Genomic DNA, 18,691 nt, shown 5'->3' with positions numbered 1-18,691 from the left:
TATATATATATATATATATATATATATATATATATTATAAAAATTATAAAAATATTATAAAAATTAAAAATTATATATATATATAAAAATGTATTTTCCTCCTATTTTGGTTATGTCGAATTTTTAGGGTCATTTAAAACAAATCACTTTTGGCCCCTACTGTGTATTTATAAAAAACGATCATTTCAGGAAATACTGACAAGTAGTTCATCGGATTGTGATTTTTTTATTTTTTTATTCTCACTTCGTAAAATGTATTAATTCACTTAGAGGTAAAACAAGTTGGTAAACAGTAAATGCTGTTTATTTCTGTAAGCGCTGTGGTTTCCATGTTTCGGCTCTCTCAGTACGTCTCATCTCTCTCAATATGTCTCGTTTTGCTCTTTATTTCCTTTTAGTGGCGACACAGAGACCCTGCAAGCAGGTCTATCAGTTAAACATAAACTATGTTCAGGGTGACAATATGTCTATTTCTTGCCTAACCACAACCCACCCGCTGGAGACTCTGACAGTGAAACTACGCAGAACCGACCCAGTTCAACACATCCTAATGTATTCTGACACCTCTCCAGCATTAGAGCATCAGAGATGGTCTGTGAGAAATAATTCTGGACATGTTACACTTGATCTGAAAGACATCCGTTTATCTGATCATGGCCATTATGAATGTCAAGTCTACAAAGATTCAGACTGCCTTAATGCAACCCATTTTAACCTGAAGGTCAAAGGTGAGAATGAGAATTTCTGAAATAAGCAAATAACCCCTAAACATATTTTAATATACTGTTTCTCTGGTTTCAGAGTGTAAAACCTTGGATTTGGTCCATACGACTCCAGGCTCTTCCGTGTTGCTGCCATGCTCTGAACTTCCTCTACAGCACAAAGCTGGACAAGTCACTTGGAAAATCATTAAAGGTCGCACACCAACAGAAATAGCCCAATACCGCCCTCCACACAAGCCCTCAAACAGCACAGAGAGAGACCCAAAGCCTCTGTATGAGAGAGTGAGAATACTAGCAGACGGATCTCTGCATATAAGGGATGCAGTAAACACTGATGGATCATGGTATCAGTGCCGAGTGAGTGAAAAAACCTGCTATGAAGTGAAGCTGGTCATGAAAGGTGTGTTTCCAATGCAATATCTCTAACCCTCTGACAGACATTGATTACATTAAAAGATTTTAGGTTAAGTTATGCTATTAAATGTTGAGAGTTGTGGTTTTGGGTTAGTCAGAGATATTTAGTTTGGATTATGGTAATAAATAGGATATTAAAATATATAAAATATGCTTAGGTTAAGGTTTAGATTAAAATTAAGTCATGTTGTGGTGATTATTGTCAGGGTTCTGTCACCTCTGTTCTAGTTTTGTTCTGAAACTAATGACAGGATCCTGACACACCCTGTCTGTCTTGTTTCATGTGTCTGTGTGAGCACACAGCTCTTTGTTTGGTTCTGTGTGCCACGCATGCTCCTCTAGCTTGTTACTACCCCTTGTTACTTTGTTGTTCATCCCTCGTTTTCCATTCCTGTTTATTTGGTTACTGTCGGTCGGGGAGTGTTTTTCTTTTTCAGTTCCCCAATGGAGTTGTGTGTGTGTGTGTGTGTGTGTGTGTGTGTGTGTGTGTGTGTGTGTGTGTGTGTGTGTGTGTGTGTGTGTGTGTGTGTGTGTGTGTGTGTGTGTGTGTGTGTGTGTGTGTGTGTGTGTGTGTGTGTGTGTGTGTGTGTGTGTGTGTGTGTGTGTGTGTGTGTGTGTGTGTGTGTTTTAAAAAGAGAACAATCTCTCTGCATTTGCACTTGAAAGATTATATTCTGTGGTCAAAGTGTGTCTTTGGTAATATACTGTAATACATGTGAATGTGTACATGTTTACACAAGCTTCTACAAAGTTAATGTTTTATAGTAGCTGGAAAATGTGGGTTGACATTTGAATTATTGTCTAAATATTTTATTAAATGTTATACTTTTCTTACTGTAGAAATAATCTTTGTATTTTGATTATAGGTGAAGAGAAATTCGATTCAACTACAACATTGGACACACTTTCCACAACATTGTTAGCCACAGGTAAGACAAGTACTTATATGTGTGTGATAAAAATAACCTAATCAAATTGACTGATTTAAGTTGATCTTTTCTCTAGTGATCACAGATGCTCCAACCACAACTGACAGTCCTGTTGTCCAGACTGAAGGCAATATTGACACGAGTGCAGCAGTGACCACTAATCTGACCGCAGTAGTGATGGCCACAATAGTGTCTCTGTGTGTCCTCATATCGCTGATCATCTGTGCAATTCATTTCAAAAAAGGAAGGAGCAAAATCAACAGCCAAAGTAAGTCCACAGAGTCCTGAAAAGTTTAACACTGTGGGGGTGTTCTTGAACAGCATGTTTCAAGTCATACTAATCATTTATTGGAAAGGAAAGATGTGAGCCTAAACATACTGTGGTCCAATCCATTAGAAACCTACAGTAGATCTGCTACACTGAAATTACATGTGTTTATTTTGAAGCTTTTTTTTTTTTTTTTTCTCAAATGAGTGCATTTAATTATGTTCTTATTGCAATTGTAAGATTAGCTGTTACTGTGTCAGAAAGGGAAAGCAAAGTAAATGTATTTATGATTTTAATGTTCTTCTAAGTGTGTTGAAATGAGATGTGAAATACAGCCCATATCATGCCATCATGGTGATAAGAATCCTCATGATGAAAAATACTTTATTGTAACTTTTATGCCATATCCTGATGGTAGAAGTTGATCAGATGGTAAAGTTCTTACTTTTGTATCTTGTAGTTGAATTGAACTGCTGGTCTTCTGTGTATTATTTTGAAATTTCAGGAGGTAAGTGATATTCATGTCCTTACAAAATATATACTACAACAAATATACTTGATCAAGTGTTTTTAATGAAAGTCTTTCTCTTGCAGGGTTCGACGTGCCATTCGATTCTTTGGTTGAACATAATGCATGAATCATGACCTTCTGTAAGTTACTGCATCACACGATGACTGGAATAATTTTGTAAATCGAATCAAAATATATGCTACATAAGTAACTTGCAACTTTTATGAACTCACTTCATAACATGGCTGCACATTTAAATGCACGCAGACATCTGCAAATATGTACATGATTTTGTATATGAATATGTATTTGAATATTTGAAATAAAAAAGTATTTCAATATGAATATTTGAATGTAAAAATATGTACATGATTAATTTACAGTTTTTTGACCAAATTAATTTTTGAACTTTATCTTCCAACAGAAGATGTTGTTGGTGTAAACAAACAGAAGCTTCTGCATGCAAACCAGATGATGATATAAATGAACCACTGTTTTTAATGTGCTATTTTTTAATAATTATTTGAGAAAGTCAGTTATACACAAATGTTTTAGGTATTACTCTGTGTAATATTTGTGAATAAGATTTAATATAACTCTTTTAATCTTTATCAATTATAAATGTATTAAGCACTCTTTAAAGGGGTCATGACCTGCATTTTGTTTATTCTATGATGTTCTTTGAAGTTCGCTTATGTTAGCAAGAATTTTACATAAAAAAAATAATTTAGAATAAGCTATTGTCCATCCTGTTTTTGACCCTCTTTTTGAAAGAGGAATTGTTTTGAAAACATCTGATGTTGAAAAATGGCAACCGGTATATGTCAATCTTATATGTCAAAAATTTCTTAATTGATGACACCTTTAAATTCAAAAACTTTTGTGTTTTAAAAATAGGAGTTAAAATCCACGCCCTAGACAAACACTAGGGGCCCTATCATACACCCGGTGCAATGCGACGCCAGGCACGACACAAGTTTTTTTATGCTAGTTTCAGCCCGATGCAGTTATCATTTTCAAGTCCAGAGCCACATTATTTAAATAGCAAATGCACTCGTGCCCATCTATTCGCCCATGGGTGTGCTGGTCTGAAAGTGAGGTGTGTTCAGGTGCATTGTTGGCGGGTTGCTATTTTGAGGCAAAATTATTCCTCTCTGGAAAAGCATTCAGTCTTTCCGCTTGCAAATTCCGCCATGTAAATAGCGAATCCGCCATGGTGCCAGCACAACTGGCTTTTAAAGGGAATGGGAGATGAGACTCTGATTGGTTTATTGCACGTTATGCCCAAAACCCACATTACTCATTAAGAGACTAGGTACAACCCTTTTAGACCATGCGCCTGGCATGCCGTTCGTTTTTTTCGGTGGTTAAACTAGCAAAAAGTGCACCTCCCCAATGTGAATTAAATTCCCCAATTCGTTAAAATAGGGCCCATGGTGTATAATATCACTGATCCATCCCAAATTTGTGGAAAATTATTGCTTAATATCAACTGTCAAACTGCTGCGATTTACAAATAGCTAAAACTATTTGTATGTATTTTATCTCTATTTTCACGAATGGCTTAGTATTACTTTCAAAATGCATTTTCTACGTATCATTTTAACAAATAAAAAACAACTTATATGCAACTTAAATTGTCAGTGAATTTTATAGCCCTGCTAAAAGAACTTGCTGCATTTACACTCAACTTATTTGTTAAATGACTTTTCTTTTTTTTTCTGCACCTACTCATACTTTAATATTTTTTTATTGCACTAAACAATTTAATAAACTTATACTTAGAGAAGTGTTCCATCATGACATAAAGTTACTTATTTCTACTGTTATATTCAATTCAACTTTATTGTCATTAAGCAAAGTATGAATGCAAAGCCAATGAAATGCAGTTAACATCTAACCTGAATGCAAAAGAAAGTATCAACTGTTTCTAAATAAGTGCAAGAAATATAAACGTACACACACACACGTTGGGTTTCCATGTTTTAGGGACATTCCATAGGCGTAATGGTTTTTATACTGTACAAACTGTATATTCTATCCCCTTATACTATTTTAGATTTTCAAAAAAGATTATATGATTTATAAGCTTGTTTCCTCATGGGGACCAAAAAAGTTTCCCCACAAGGTCAAAGTTTACTAGTATTACTATACTTGCGGGGACATTTGATCCCCATAACGTGAATACCAGGACCACACTTAAACACACACATACACTCACCTAAAGGATTATTAGGAACACCGGGGTGTGGTCCTGGTCAAGACAATCTCCTGAACGCCAAACTGAATGTCAGAATGGGAAAGAAAGGTGATTTAAGCAATTTTGAGCGTGACATGGTTGTTGGTGCCAGACGGGCCGGTCTGAGTATTTCACATTCTGCTCAGTTACTGGGATTTTCACGCACAACCATTTCTAGGGTTTACAAAGAATGGTGTGAAAAGGGAAAAACATCCAGTATGCGGCAGTCCTGTGGGCGAAAATGCCTTGTTGATGCTAGAGGTCAGAGGAGAATGGGCCGACTGATTCAAGCTGATAGAAGAGCAACTTTGACTGAAATAACCACTCGTTACAACCGAGGTATGCAGCAAAGCATTTGTGAAGCCACAACACACACAACTTTGAGGCGGATGGGCTAGAACAGCAGAAGACCCCACCGGGTACCACTCATCTCCACTACAAATAGGAAAAAGAGGCTACAATTTGCACAAGCTCACCAAAATTGGACAGTTGAAGACTAGAAAATTGTTGCCTGGTCTGATGAGTCTCGATTTCTGTCAGAATGTTTCATGTTACACTTGATCTGAAAGACATCCGTTTATCTGATCATGGCCATTATGAATGTCAAGTCTACAAAGATTCAGACTGCCTTAATGCAACCCATTTTAACCTGAAGGTCAAAGGTGAGAATGAGAATTTCTGAAATAAGCAAATAACCCCTAAACATATTTTAATATACTGTTTCTCTGGTTTCAGAGTGTAAAACCTTGGATTTGGTCCATACGACTCCAGGCTCTTCCGTGTTGCTGCCATGCTCTGAACTTCCTCTACAGCACAAAGCTGGACAAGTCACTTGGAAAATCATTAAAGGTCGCACACCAACAGAAATAGCCCAATACCGCCCTCCACACAAGCCCTCAAACAGCACAGAGAGAGACCCAAAGCCTCTGTATGAGAGAGTGAGAATACTAGCAGACGGATCTCTGCATATAAGGGATGCAGTAAACACTGATGGATCATGGTATCAGTGCCGAGTGAGTGAAAAAACCTGCTATGAAGTGAAGCTGGTCATGAAAGGTGTGTTTCCAATGCAATATCTCTAACCCTCTGACAGACATTGATTACATTAAAAGATTTTAGGTTAAGTTATGCTATTAAATGTTGAGAGTTGTGGTTTTGGGTTAGTCAGAGATATTTAGTTTGGATTATGGTAATAAATAGGATATTAAAATATATAAAATATGCTTAGGTTAAGGTTTAGATTAAAATTAAGTCATGTTGTGGTGATTATTGTCAGGGTTCTGTCACCTCTGTTCTAGTTTTGTTCTGAAACTAATGACAGGATCCTGACACACCCTGTCTGTCTTGTTTCATGTGTCTGTGTGAGCACACAGCTCTTTGTTTGGTTCTGTGTGCCACGCATGCTCCTCTAGCTTGTTACTACCCCTTGTTACTTTGTTGTTCATCCCTCGTTTTCCATTCCTGTTTATTTGGTTACTGTCGGTCGGGGAGTGTTTTTCTTTTTCAGTTCCCCAATGGAGTTGTGTGTGTGTGTGTGTGTGTGTGTGTGTGTGTGTGTGTGTGTGTGTGTGTGTGTGTGTGTGTGTGTGTGTGTGTGTGTGTGTGTGTGTGTGTGTGTGTGTGTGTGTGTGTGTGTGTGTGTGTGTGTGTGTGTGTGTGTGTGTGTGTGTGTGTGTGTGTGTGTGTGTGTGTGTGTGTGTGTTTTAAAAAGAGAACAATCTCTCTGCATTTGCACTTGAAAGATTATATTCTGTGGTCAAAGTGTGTCTTTGGTAATATACTGTAATACATGTGAATGTGTACATGTTTACACAAGCTTCTACAAAGTTAATGTTTTATAGTAGCTGGAAAATGTGGGTTGACATTTGAATTATTGTCTAAATATTTTATTAAATGTTATACTTTTCTTACTGTAGAAATAATCTTTGTATTTTGATTATAGGTGAAGAGAAATTCGATTCAACTACAACATTGGACACACTTTCCACAACATTGTTAGCCACAGGTAAGACAAGTACTTATATGTGTGTGATAAAAATAACCTAATCAAATTGACTGATTTAAGTTGATCTTTTCTCTAGTGATCACAGATGCTCCAACCACAACTGACAGTCCTGTTGTCCAGACTGAAGGCAATATTGACACGAGTGCAGCAGTGACCACTAATCTGACCGCAGTAGTGATGGCCACAATAGTGTCTCTGTGTGTCCTCATATCGCTGATCATCTGTGCAATTCATTTCAAAAAAGGAAGGAGCAAAATCAACAGCCAAAGTAAGTCCACAGAGTCCTGAAAAGTTTAACACTGTGGGGGTGTTCTTGAACAGCATGTTTCAAGTCATACTAATCATTTATTGGAAAGGAAAGATGTGAGCCTAAACATACTGTGGTCCAATCCATTAGAAACCTACAGTAGATCTGCTACACTGAAATTACATGTGTTTATTTTGAAGCTTTTTTTTTTTTTTTTCCTCAAATGAGTGCATTTAATTATGTTCTTATTGCAATTGTAAGATTAGCTGTTACTGTGTCAGAAAGGGAAAGCAAAGTAAATGTATTTATGATTTTAATGTTCTTCTAAGTGTGTTGAAATGAGATGTGAAATACAGCCCATATCATGCCATCATGGTGATAAGAATCCTCATGATGAAAAATACTTTATTGTAACTTTTATGCCATATCCTGATGGTAGAAGTTGATCAGATGGTAAAGTTCTTACTTTTGTATCTTGTAGTTGAATTGAACTGCTGGTCTTCTGTGTATTATTTTGAAATTTCAGGAGGTAAGTGATATTCATGTCCTTACAAAATATATACTACAACAAATATACTTGATCAAGTGTTTTTAATGAAAGTCTTTCTCTTGCAGGGTTCGACGTGCCATTCGATTCTTTGGTTGAACATAATGCATGAATCATGACCTTCTGTAAGTTACTGCATCACACGATGACTGGAATAATTTTGTAAATCGAATCAAAATATATGCTACATAAGTAACTTGCAACTTTTATGAACTCACTTCATAACATGGCTGCACATTTAAATGCACGCAGACATCTGCAAATATGTACATGATTTTGTATATGAATATGTATTTGAATATTTGAAATAAAAAAGTATTTCAATATGAATATTTGAATGTAAAAATATGTACATGATTAATTTACAGTTTTTTGACCAAATTAATTTTTGAACTTTATCTTCCAACAGAAGATGTTGTTGGTGTAAACAAACAGAAGCTTCTGCATGCAAACCAGATGATGATATAAATGAACCACTGTTTTTAATGTGCTATTTTTTAATAATTATTTGAGAAAGTCAGTTATACACAAATGTTTTAGGTATTACTCTGTGTAATATTTGTGAATAAGATTTAATATAACTCTTTTAATCTTTATCAATTATAAATGTATTAAGCACTCTTTAAAGGGGTCATGACCTGCATTTTGTTTATTCTATGATGTTCTTTGAAGTTCGCTTATGTTAGCAAGAATTTTACATAAAAAAAATAATTTAGAATAAGCTATTGTCCATCCTGTTTTTGACCCTCTTTTTGAAAGAGGAATTGTTTTGAAAACATCTGATGTTGAAAAATGGCAACCGGTATATGTCAATCTTATATGTCAAAAATTTCTTAATTGATGACACCTTTAAATTCAAAAACTTTTGTGTTTTAAAAATAGGAGTTAAAATCCACGCCCTAGACAAACACTAGGGGCCCTATCATACACCCGGTGCAATGCGACGCCAGGCACGACACAAGTTTTTTTATGCTAGTTTCAGCCCGATGCAGTTATCATTTTCAAGTCCAGAGCCACATTATTTAAATAGCAAATGCACTCGTGCCCATCTATTCGCCCATGGGTGTGCTGGTCTGAAAGTGAGGTGTGTTCAGGTGCATTGTTGGCGGGTTGCTATTTTGAGGCAAAATTATTCCTCTCTGGAAAAGCATTCAGTCTTTCCGCTTGCAAATTCCGCCATGTAAATAGCGAATCCGCCATGGTGCCAGCACAACTGGCTTTTAAAGGGAATGGGAGATGAGACTCTGATTGGTTTATTGCACGTTATGCCCAAAACCCACATTACTCATTAAGAGACTAGGTACAACCCTTTTAGACCATGCGCCTGGCATGCCGTTCGTTTTTTTCGGTGGTTAAACTAGCAAAAAGTGCACCTCCCCAATGTGAATTAAATTCCCCAATTCGTTAAAATAGGGCCCATGGTGTATAATATCACTGATCCATCCCAAATTTGTGGAAAATTATTGCTTAATATCAACTGTCAAACTGCTGCGATTTACAAATAGCTAAAACTATTTGTATGTATTTTATCTCTATTTTCACGAATGGCTTAGTATTACTTTCAAAATGCATTTTCTACGTATCATTTTAACAAATAAAAAACAACTTATATGCAACTTAAATTGTCAGTGAATTTTATAGCCCTGCTAAAAGAACTTGCTGCATTTACACTCAACTTATTTGTTAAATGACTTTTCTTTTTTTTTCTGCACCTACTCATACTTTAATATTTTTTTATTGCACTAAACAATTTAATAAACTTATACTTAGAGAAGTGTTCCATCATGACATAAAGTTACTTATTTCTACTGTTATATTCAATTCAACTTTATTGTCATTAAGCAAAGTATGAATGCAAAGCCAATGAAATGCAGTTAACATCTAACCTGAATGCAAAAGAAAGTATCAACTGTTTCTAAATAAGTGCAAGAAATATAAACGTACACACACACACGTTGGGTTTCCATGTTTTAGGGACATTCCATAGGCGTAATGGTTTTTATACTGTACAAACTGTATATTCTATCCCCTTATACTATTTTAGATTTTCAAAAAAGATTATATGATTTATAAGCTTGTTTCCTCATGGGGACCAAAAAAGTTTCCCCACAAGGTCAAAGTTTACTAGTATTACTATACTTGCGGGGACATTTGATCCCCATAACGTGAATACCAGGACCACACTTAAACACACACATACACTCACCTAAAGGATTATTAGGAACACCTGTTCAATTTCTCATTAATGCAATTATCTAATCAACCAATCACATGGCAGTTGCTTCAATGCATTTAGGGGTGTGGTCCTGGTCAAGACAATCTCCTGAACGCCAAACTGAATGTCAGAATGGGAAAGAAAGGTGATTTAAGCAATTTTGAGCGTGACATGGTTGTTGGTGCCAGACGGGCCGGTCTGAGTATTTCACATTCTGCTCAGTTACTGGGATTTTCACGCACAACCATTTCTAGGGTTTACAAAGAATGGTGTGAAAAGGGAAAAACATCCAGTATGCGGCAGTCCTGTGGGCGAAAATGCCTTGTTGATGCTAGAGGTCAGAGGAGAATGGGCCGACTGATTCAAGCTGATAGAAGAGCAACTTTGACTGAAATAACCACTCGTTACAACCGAGGTATGCAGCAAAGCATTTGTGAAGCCACAACACACACAACTTTGAGGCGGATGGGCTAGAACAGCAGAAGACCCCACCGGGTACCACTCATCTCCACTACAAATAGGAAAAAGAGGCTACAATTTGCACAAGCTCACCAAAATTGGACAGTTGAAGACTAGAAAATTGTTGCCTGGTCTGATGAGTCTCGATTTCTGTCAGAAAAGTCAGAATTTGGTGTAAACAGAAGAAGAACATAGATCCATCATGCCTTGTTACCACTGTGCAGGCTGGTGGTGGTGGTGTAATGGTGTGGAGGATGTTTTCTTGGTACACTTTAGGCCCCTTAGTGCCAAAGCCAATTGGGCATCGTTTAAATGCCACGGCCTACCTGAGCATTGTTTCTGACCATGTCCATCCCTTTATGACCACCATGTACCCATCCTCTGATGGCTACTTCCAGCAGGATAATGCACCATGTCACAAAGCTCGAATTATTTCAAATTGGTTTCTTGAACATGACAATGAGTTCACTGTACTAAAATGTCCCCCACAGTCACCAGATCTCAACCCAGTAGAGCATCTTTGGGATGTGGTGGAACAGGAGCTTCGTGCCCTGGATGTGCATCCCACAAATCTCCATCAACTGCAAGATGCTATCCTATCAATATGGGCCAACATTTCTAAAGAATGCTTTCAGCACCTTGTTGAATCAATGTCACGTAGAATTAAGGCAGTTCTGAAGGAGAAAGGGGGTCAAACACAGTATTAGTATGGTGTTCCTAATAATCCTTTAGGTGAGTGTATATAGAAAAACAATGAGTAAAATGTACTTCATTTTTCTTTTGTTTGTTTTTGCACGCATATTTTTAAAGTAAATTGCACATATGGAATTAAGTAAAATCTACTTAACTAAGTTAAATATTGAAGGAATTGAAAATAATCAAAGATATTTGATATTTGAAATCCAACAAAGAAATTTGCTTTACTGTTGTCAACCCCCATTTCCTTATCAGAAGGGCCTTCTGGAAGACAATAGAGAGGCCTGTAGGCCACATGGGGTCACACCTTTACAGTGGGGGAAGTTTGGTCTGATTGGTCAGTTTGAATGTCATGTTTGAGTTTGGTCTGATTGGTCAGGTTAAATGAACACATTTGGTTTCAGTCACATGGTCAGGGAAAGGGATAAAAGAAGATTGGAACTGTTGCTCTTTCTCTCTTACTCTCTGGCTCTTGAGGTCATTGGGGCTTCTCTTCTTTGCTCTCTCTCTCTCTCTCTCTCTCTCTCTCTCTCTCTCTCTCTCTCTCTGTGCGCATGTGCGGGCGTTTGTTGAGTCGAGTGAGTGGTGAGTGCGTGGTCTTTTGTGCCCGCTGTGGCTTTGAAAGATTATCTCTTTTCCCCCCTTTTTTTTGTTTTTTTTTGTTTTGTTGTTTGGTTAAAGTTTTTCTTTGTGAATTTAATAGAGAAACTGAATTATTAACTGAGCGCCTAAACCAGTCTTTGTACTGGGAGGCATTGCGACTCAGGGAGCTAATGTTCTAGATTCACTCACGCGGCGCCACGGAGTAAAGGTGGTGGCTGCGGGGAGTGTGGAGGAGTGTAGTGTGGCGGTTGGTGATGTAGTGGGTCATGACTGTGTGTTAGCAGCGTCTAAAATGAATAACTCGATTGTGCTGTTTTTAAGTACAGTAGAGAAAGCGAATGAAGTAGTTGGAAAGGGAATAAACATGCGTGGTTTATTTACCCAAGTACTACTCTTTCTACCCCCGCTAAAAAAGTCACCATTTCTAATGTACCCCCTTTTATTAAGGATGAGATGCTGACTAAGGAATTGTCACGCTTTGGCAAACTGATTGCTCCCATAAAAAAGATCGCTATAGGGAGTAAATTGGGGTTGGTGAAACATGTAGTGTCGTTCAGGCGATTTACGTACATGATACTGAACGGAAATAGAACTGATCTTGACTTGAATTTTAAATTTAAGGTGGAGGACTTTGATTACACAGTTTTTGTTACTACAAACACGATGAGGTGTTTTGGTTGTGGAAAGTCGGGACATTTGATTCGTGGGTGCCCGGAAAACATCGCTCATCAAAGTGAGCAGAATGAAGGTGTAAATAACACTGCGCAAAACGAAGACGGAGAAGTCGCCAGTACTTCTAATGCGCCGAATTCTAATGATCCAAAAATAGCTGTTTCAGCCGACGAAAATGTTGAAGCTGATATGACGAGACAAAGTGTTGAAATTGATGAAAGAAACGCCAAAAAATCCGAAATTGTAACCTGTGAGAGTGTTGATTGCATTAACAATGATTGTGGAGAGGCTCTGGGAAAAACGCAAACGGGTTTGAGTCAGTTTTCTGATACAGAATCACAAGTGGAGAGTCTAATTCAAAATGATAATATGTTAATGGACATGGATCAGGTTGTGTTTAAAACACCTCTGAAGAGGAAAAAAAATGACAAGAGCGTGGTTTTGAAACAGGCCAGGAAGAATCAATTAGAGAATAAGGTGGATAATGAAAGCAGTGAGAGTGAGTTCTCTGATTCAAATGTCTCGGGTTGCTCACAGTCCAGTTGGTCATGTCTTGAATATGGAGTGGATGAGATTAAAAAGTTTTTGAAAGTGACCAAAAATATGAGAGGAGTGCAGACTGATGAATATTTTCCAGATCTCAGAAGACTTCTGGAAAATATTAAGTGTTCAATGAGTGAAGGAAGATTTACAGATAAAGAAGTATATCGTTTAAAGAAAATTGTCACAAAAATTCAACTCCAATTGAGTAATGATGATGAAATGGTTTAGTTTTTATGCCCTTATTGCATGTATTGCTCTCTGTAGTGTAGTTTCTTTTTCATTTTTAATGATGAGTGACATTCGCATTGGATCTCTAAATGTGAATGGGGCTAGAGACTGCAGAAAGAGAGCACAGATTTATGAAGTAATAAGTCAGAATAAAATTGATGTCCTGTTTTTACAGGAGACACATAGTGATGGAAAAAATGCTATTTAATGGGCTAAGGAATGGGGAGGTCTTCTTTTTCTGAGCCATAATACTTCACTCAGTGGAGGGGTTGCAGTTTTGTTTAACAAAAATTTTGCTCCCTCATCTTTTTCAGTTGAGGAGATTGTAAAAGGTAGATGTATGAAGATCAAAGCTACATTTGAAGATCATGTTTTTGCTTTTATTTGTGTGTATGCACCAACCTCACAGATAGAAAGAATGTTGTTTTTAGATAAACTGAATACAGTAATAGAAAAGTGTGATGATGAGTTTTTGGTTCTGGGAGGGGATTTTAATTGTGTTGAAAGAAACATAGATAGGAATCATGTAGAGCCACATATGGCTTCACGTCGAAAATTGATACAAATGATAGAAATGAATGAGCTTTGTGATGTATGGAGAAATTTTAATAATGATGTTAAACAATATACATGGACACATGTTCGTGACAATTTGCTGTCAATGGCACGTTTAGATAGATTTTATGTCTTCAAGCATCATCTTAGTTCCTTTATAAATGGCTCAATTCTTCCAGTAGGTTTCTCTGACCATAGTTTGGTTTTGTGTCGAATGATTATCAGTTCTGTTAAGTTAAATAGTTCTTATTGGCATTTTAATGTGACATTGTTGTCAGATTTACATTTTAAAGATGTTTTTAAGTTTTATTGGGAGTCTTTTAGAGAACAAAAAGACCAATTTTCTTCTTTACAAGAATGGTGGGACATTGGGAAAGTAAATATTAGGCAATTATGTCAACAATATACTCTAAATGTCACAAGAATTTTAACTCAGTCTATTAAGAAATTAGAAGTTGAAATTTTAGGAATCCAAGTTTTAATTCAAGAAACAGGAAATCAAGACCATTTAGAATCTCTTTTTATGAAAAAATCAGCTTTGTCTGATTTTTATAAAAGAAAGGCACAAGGGGCATTGGTCAGATCACGTTTCCAGAATGTGGAGCAGATGGATGTTCCATCAAAGTTTTTTTTTGGATTAGAAAAAAAGAATGGACAAAGACGGTATATACAGAATTTACGCTCTGAAGCTGGGGTTCTGTTATCAGACCCAGTTGAAATGAGAAAAAGAGCAGTAACATTCTATAAAAATCTTTATAGCTCTGATCATAGGACAGATCAAGATGTCGATAGTTTCTTCTTTGAAGATCTACCAAAAATATCTGAAAGTGCCAATGAAAAACTCAGTAAAGCTATTACTTTGATAGAACTGTATGAAGCTCTCCAGAGTATGCAAAATGGGAAAGTTCCAGGTATAGATGGGATCCCTTTTGAATTCTATAAAGCATACTGGGGTATTATAGGTGAAGACTTGCTTGCAGTTCTTAGTGATAGTTTAGTTTGTGGTTTTTTACCACTGAGTAGTCGGAGAGCAGTTCTTACTCTCATCCCAAAGAAAGGAGATTTGAGTGATATTAAAAACTGGAGACCAGTGTCATTATTGTGCTCCGATTATAAAATTCTGTCCAAGGTATTGGCGATTAGGCTAGGGAAAGTTTTAGATGACATAATTAGTCCTGACCAATCCTACTGTGTGCCTGGAAGATCTATATTTGATAATATTTTTTTAATTAGAGATTTGATGGATTTTTCAAAGATCTGCGGTGTAAATTTTGGCTTGATTTCCATTGATCAAGAAAAGGCTTTTGACCGCGTAGAGCATGATTATTTATGGAAGACTCTAGATGCCTTTGGTTTTAATTCGGTTTTTAAAGGCTATATTAAATTATTATATAATGACATTGAGAGTATGTTGAAAATTAATGGTGGTTTGTGTGTTCCTTTTAAAGTTCAGCGTGGAGTAAGGCAAGGTTGTTCTTTATCAGGTATCCTCTACACATTGGCAATAGAACCACTATTGCACAGATTAAGAAGGGTCTTAAAAGGACTCACATTGATGAACTGTGAAAGTACTTTTGTTTTATCAGCTTATGCTGATGATGTTATTGTAATTGTAAAAGAGGAAAATGATGTGAATATTTTAATGGAAACTTTGGAAGATTTTGAAATGATATCAGCTGCAAAAGTGAATTGGTTAAAAAGTGAAGCTGTTTGGATGGGAGACTGGACAACAGTGACTCCCAAACTCCCTGATGGTCTGTTATGGAAAAAAGATGGTTTAAAGTATTTGGGAGTTTATTTGGGAGATGAGACATTTCAATTTAAGAATTGGGAAGGGATGATTGAGAAAATAAAGGGCCGCTTGGATAAATGGAAGTGGATAAAGAAAATATTGTCCTATAGGGGTCGAGCCCTTATTGTCAATAACCTTGTTGCTTCATCTCTTTGGCATCGGCTGACTTGTGTTGACCCGCCACTACTCTTTCTTGCTAAGATCCAATCGATGTTGATAGACTTCTTCTGGGATAAAATGCACTGGGTGGTCCATAACATCTTGTATTTACCAAAGGAAGAAGGTGGACAAGGACTTGTGCATTTACAAAGCAGGACAGCAACTTTTCGAGTACAGTTTATACAACGGTTCTTGACAGGCCCAGAGTCTGTAAGTTGGAGGCCAGTGGCAAGTGCTATCTTAAAAACTGCTGCAGATCTAAGTCTGGACAAATCCTTATTTTTAGTGGATCCAAAGTTTTTAAATGTGGTGAAACTTCCACCTTTTTATCGGAATCTTTTTAAAGTTTGGAGTCTTTTTAAACTCCAAAGGACAATTAATTCCACATCCTTGTATTGGCTTCTGGAAGAGCCATTAATTTATGGTGCAAGACTGGACATAACTAATGCATCACTTTCATTGACTGAAGCCTTTATAAAGGCTAAAGTGGTGACTCTTCATGAACTAATAAGTCTGGCAGGACCAGATTTTATTGAGGGGGATGCGGTGTCAACACAATTGGGGTTTAGATCCACTCGTACGGTTGAAAAAAGTTACACACTCTTCTTACAGTCGACGAGATCGATCTACTCAGAAAATATTGTGAAGGAGAAATAATTCCCAATGTTAAAGATCCTTTTCCAAAGTTGATGGTTTCACCTAATTTAGAGGAGGTTGGTGGAATTTTTCTGGAATCAGAAAAATTAATGGACATGGACTTTAAAGAAGTTAATGGCAAGAAATTGTACAAGTCATGTGTGAAATGTTTTAATAAAATGGCACTAAATGGGAAAACTGATACACCTTGGCGAAATGTTTTAGGTTTGAATGAAATTTTTAAGCCAAATTGGAGAACATTTTACAAGCCACCATTAGTTAAAAAAATTGGAGATTTGCAGTGGAGGATTTTACATTGTATTGTTGCTGTAAATGCCTTCATATCTGTGTTGGATCCTAATGTAAGTCAAGAATGCCCTTTTTGCTCACAAAGGGAAACTGTTTTTCATGTTTTTATGCATTGTAATAGACTTAAACCTTTATTTGAGGTTTTACAAACATTTTTTAAGTCTTTTAATGAAGAATTTTCAATGCAAATTTTTATTTGTGGTGTTAAGTATACAAGGACAAGAGAGAGAGAGTGTAAGATGTTAAATTTTGTCTTGGGAAAAAGTAAAATGGCAATCTACATGAGTAGGAAAGATAAAATTGAAAAAAATCAGGAATTTAATCTTGTGTCCATTTTCTGTGCCATGGTCAAATCAAGACTGCTGATTGATTTTAGTTTTTATAAAGCTACTTCATGTGTTGCAATGTTTGAGGATGTTTGGTGTTATGGAGGAGCGTTATGCTTTGTTGTAGATGACAACCTTTATTTTACTCAATTTATGTAATATTCTTTTTTCTCTTTTTTAAATAGATGTTTTTAAAAAAATGTGTGTGGAACTTGTGTGGAACCTTTATAAATTGTAATAAAGGTGTTTTCAAATTCAAAAAATTCTCTCTCTCTCTCTCTCTCTCTCTCTCTCTCTCTCTCTCTCTCTCTCTCTCTCTCTCTCTCTCTCTCGTAACATTGTATTCATGTTGTGTACGATTAATGGTATAAGTTTATCATCTCATACATCTATTTTGAAACTATTTTAAGTGTAACCATAACCAGATTTTGTCATTAAATCCTTTCTATTACAAATACTGTGCTAACTAGTTTTGATTTGCTATTGACTTTGAAGTGCTCCCTATTGCAATACAATATAGTCACCTTATAGCAACGTTGCAGTGGGTGGAAATGGACGAGAAATGTACAGTTTTCTTCCATCTTTCTGATAATGTTTCTTTAGTCTTCTGGCAACCCTGCAGATTGAACCATCTGCAGGAGTCCACTCTTACAGTATAAGGAACAAAGAAAATAAGTACCTTTAATGTGGTCAGATCAATGTAACACCGAATTAAGCCATGCTTTTAAAGTGTATTCTTTACTTACAACAGTAAATAATATAGTAGATATTATGTAGACAAGAAAATCTACATAATAGAAGTAATGTGGTACCCACACGAACAGAGAATTCCCATTCAGTCAGTCACGTTGTCAAGGAACACACAGGAAATCAAAGACAGCCGGCAGAGGTGAGGATCCAAATGCAGGGGATTTTAATGAAAAAACAAAAAACCTATCAAAAACCAGGAACAAAATAACCCTGAGCAAAAACAAAGAAAGCACAGGGAACTGCAGACACCAGCATAACAACAAACCTTAACATTAAACAACGACCGACAGAGAACCAGAGAAAACATGGGCTTTATATACACACAGGGGAGACTAGCTAAATGAGATAACCTGGGGAAACTAATCGACTTGAAAAACTACAAAGAACTACAAAACTCCCCAGGAACAGGACACAGAAAAGAAAACAGAACCTAGGCACAAATAAACTTCAACATAAAAGTCCCACAAGTGCAAGACACAGAAGCAGATGTGACACACGTTCAATGTTACGTCGATACTGATGTATTGGGGTCCCTATGAAAAGCACCACAGCTACTGAAATGTGTTACGAGTGTTGGAGAAGCAGATGCTGGCAAGCCATAGCATGCCCTTTTGGCAACTGCCCTCATACAGCCAAAACCTACCCAGCGCCACACGTAAGCCCAAAGAATAAAAGTCCTCCATACCAATGGGATTGAAGCTTACCATGGAGATGGTCATAGTTGATGTTCTTTTACATGTCAATACACAGGAAAAGTTCTTTGGTTCTCTATTCCCATTTTTTTTTTCAGGCATGACCAGTGTTGTTGATGCTGCATGGGCAAGCGTGCAAAACATGCAGAGGGACGCTACAGAGGCACACATGTG

The 18,691-nt window shown here is 36.7% G+C and overlaps 2 protein-coding genes across 2 annotated transcripts in view; both read left to right on the top strand.

The window, feature by feature from the left end:
* Window positions 1-4,473, top strand: part of LOC307138130 (uncharacterized protein) — a 6,925-nt gene extending 2,452 nt beyond the window's left edge. The window contains exons 2-8 of the mRNA XM_079836281.1: window positions 399-728; window positions 802-1,122; window positions 2,003-2,065; window positions 2,142-2,333; window positions 2,794-2,841; window positions 2,928-2,984; window positions 3,269-4,473. Of these exons, the coding sequence (XP_079692407.1) occupies window positions 399-728; window positions 802-1,122; window positions 2,003-2,065; window positions 2,142-2,333; window positions 2,794-2,841; window positions 2,928-2,971 (998 nt within the window). The 3' untranslated portion in view covers window positions 2,972-2,984; window positions 3,269-4,473. The remainder of the gene's footprint in view (window positions 1-398; window positions 729-801; window positions 1,123-2,002; window positions 2,066-2,141; window positions 2,334-2,793; window positions 2,842-2,927; window positions 2,985-3,268) is intronic.
* A 1,151-nt stretch (window positions 4,474-5,624) lies between these two features.
* On the top strand, window positions 5,625-9,496 carry LOC307139210 (uncharacterized protein; the record flags this gene model as incomplete). The annotated part of the gene is made up of 7 exons (XM_079838102.1): window positions 5,625-5,745; window positions 5,819-6,139; window positions 7,026-7,088; window positions 7,165-7,356; window positions 7,817-7,864; window positions 7,951-8,007; window positions 8,292-9,496. 6 exons carry the CDS (start codon window positions 5,625-5,627, stop codon window positions 7,992-7,994), a joined length of 789 nt encoding a protein of 262 aa, XP_079694228.1. The 3' UTR covers window positions 7,995-8,007; window positions 8,292-9,496.
* Window positions 9,497-18,691: the final 9,195 nt, after the last annotated feature.

This window comes from Gobio gobio (genome assembly GCF_949357685.1).
Source record: "Gobio gobio genome assembly, chromosome: 15".
Classification (NCBI taxonomy): Eukaryota; Metazoa; Chordata; class Actinopteri; order Cypriniformes; family Gobionidae; genus Gobio; species Gobio gobio.
This window is presented reverse-complemented; position numbering and strand designations above follow the sequence as displayed.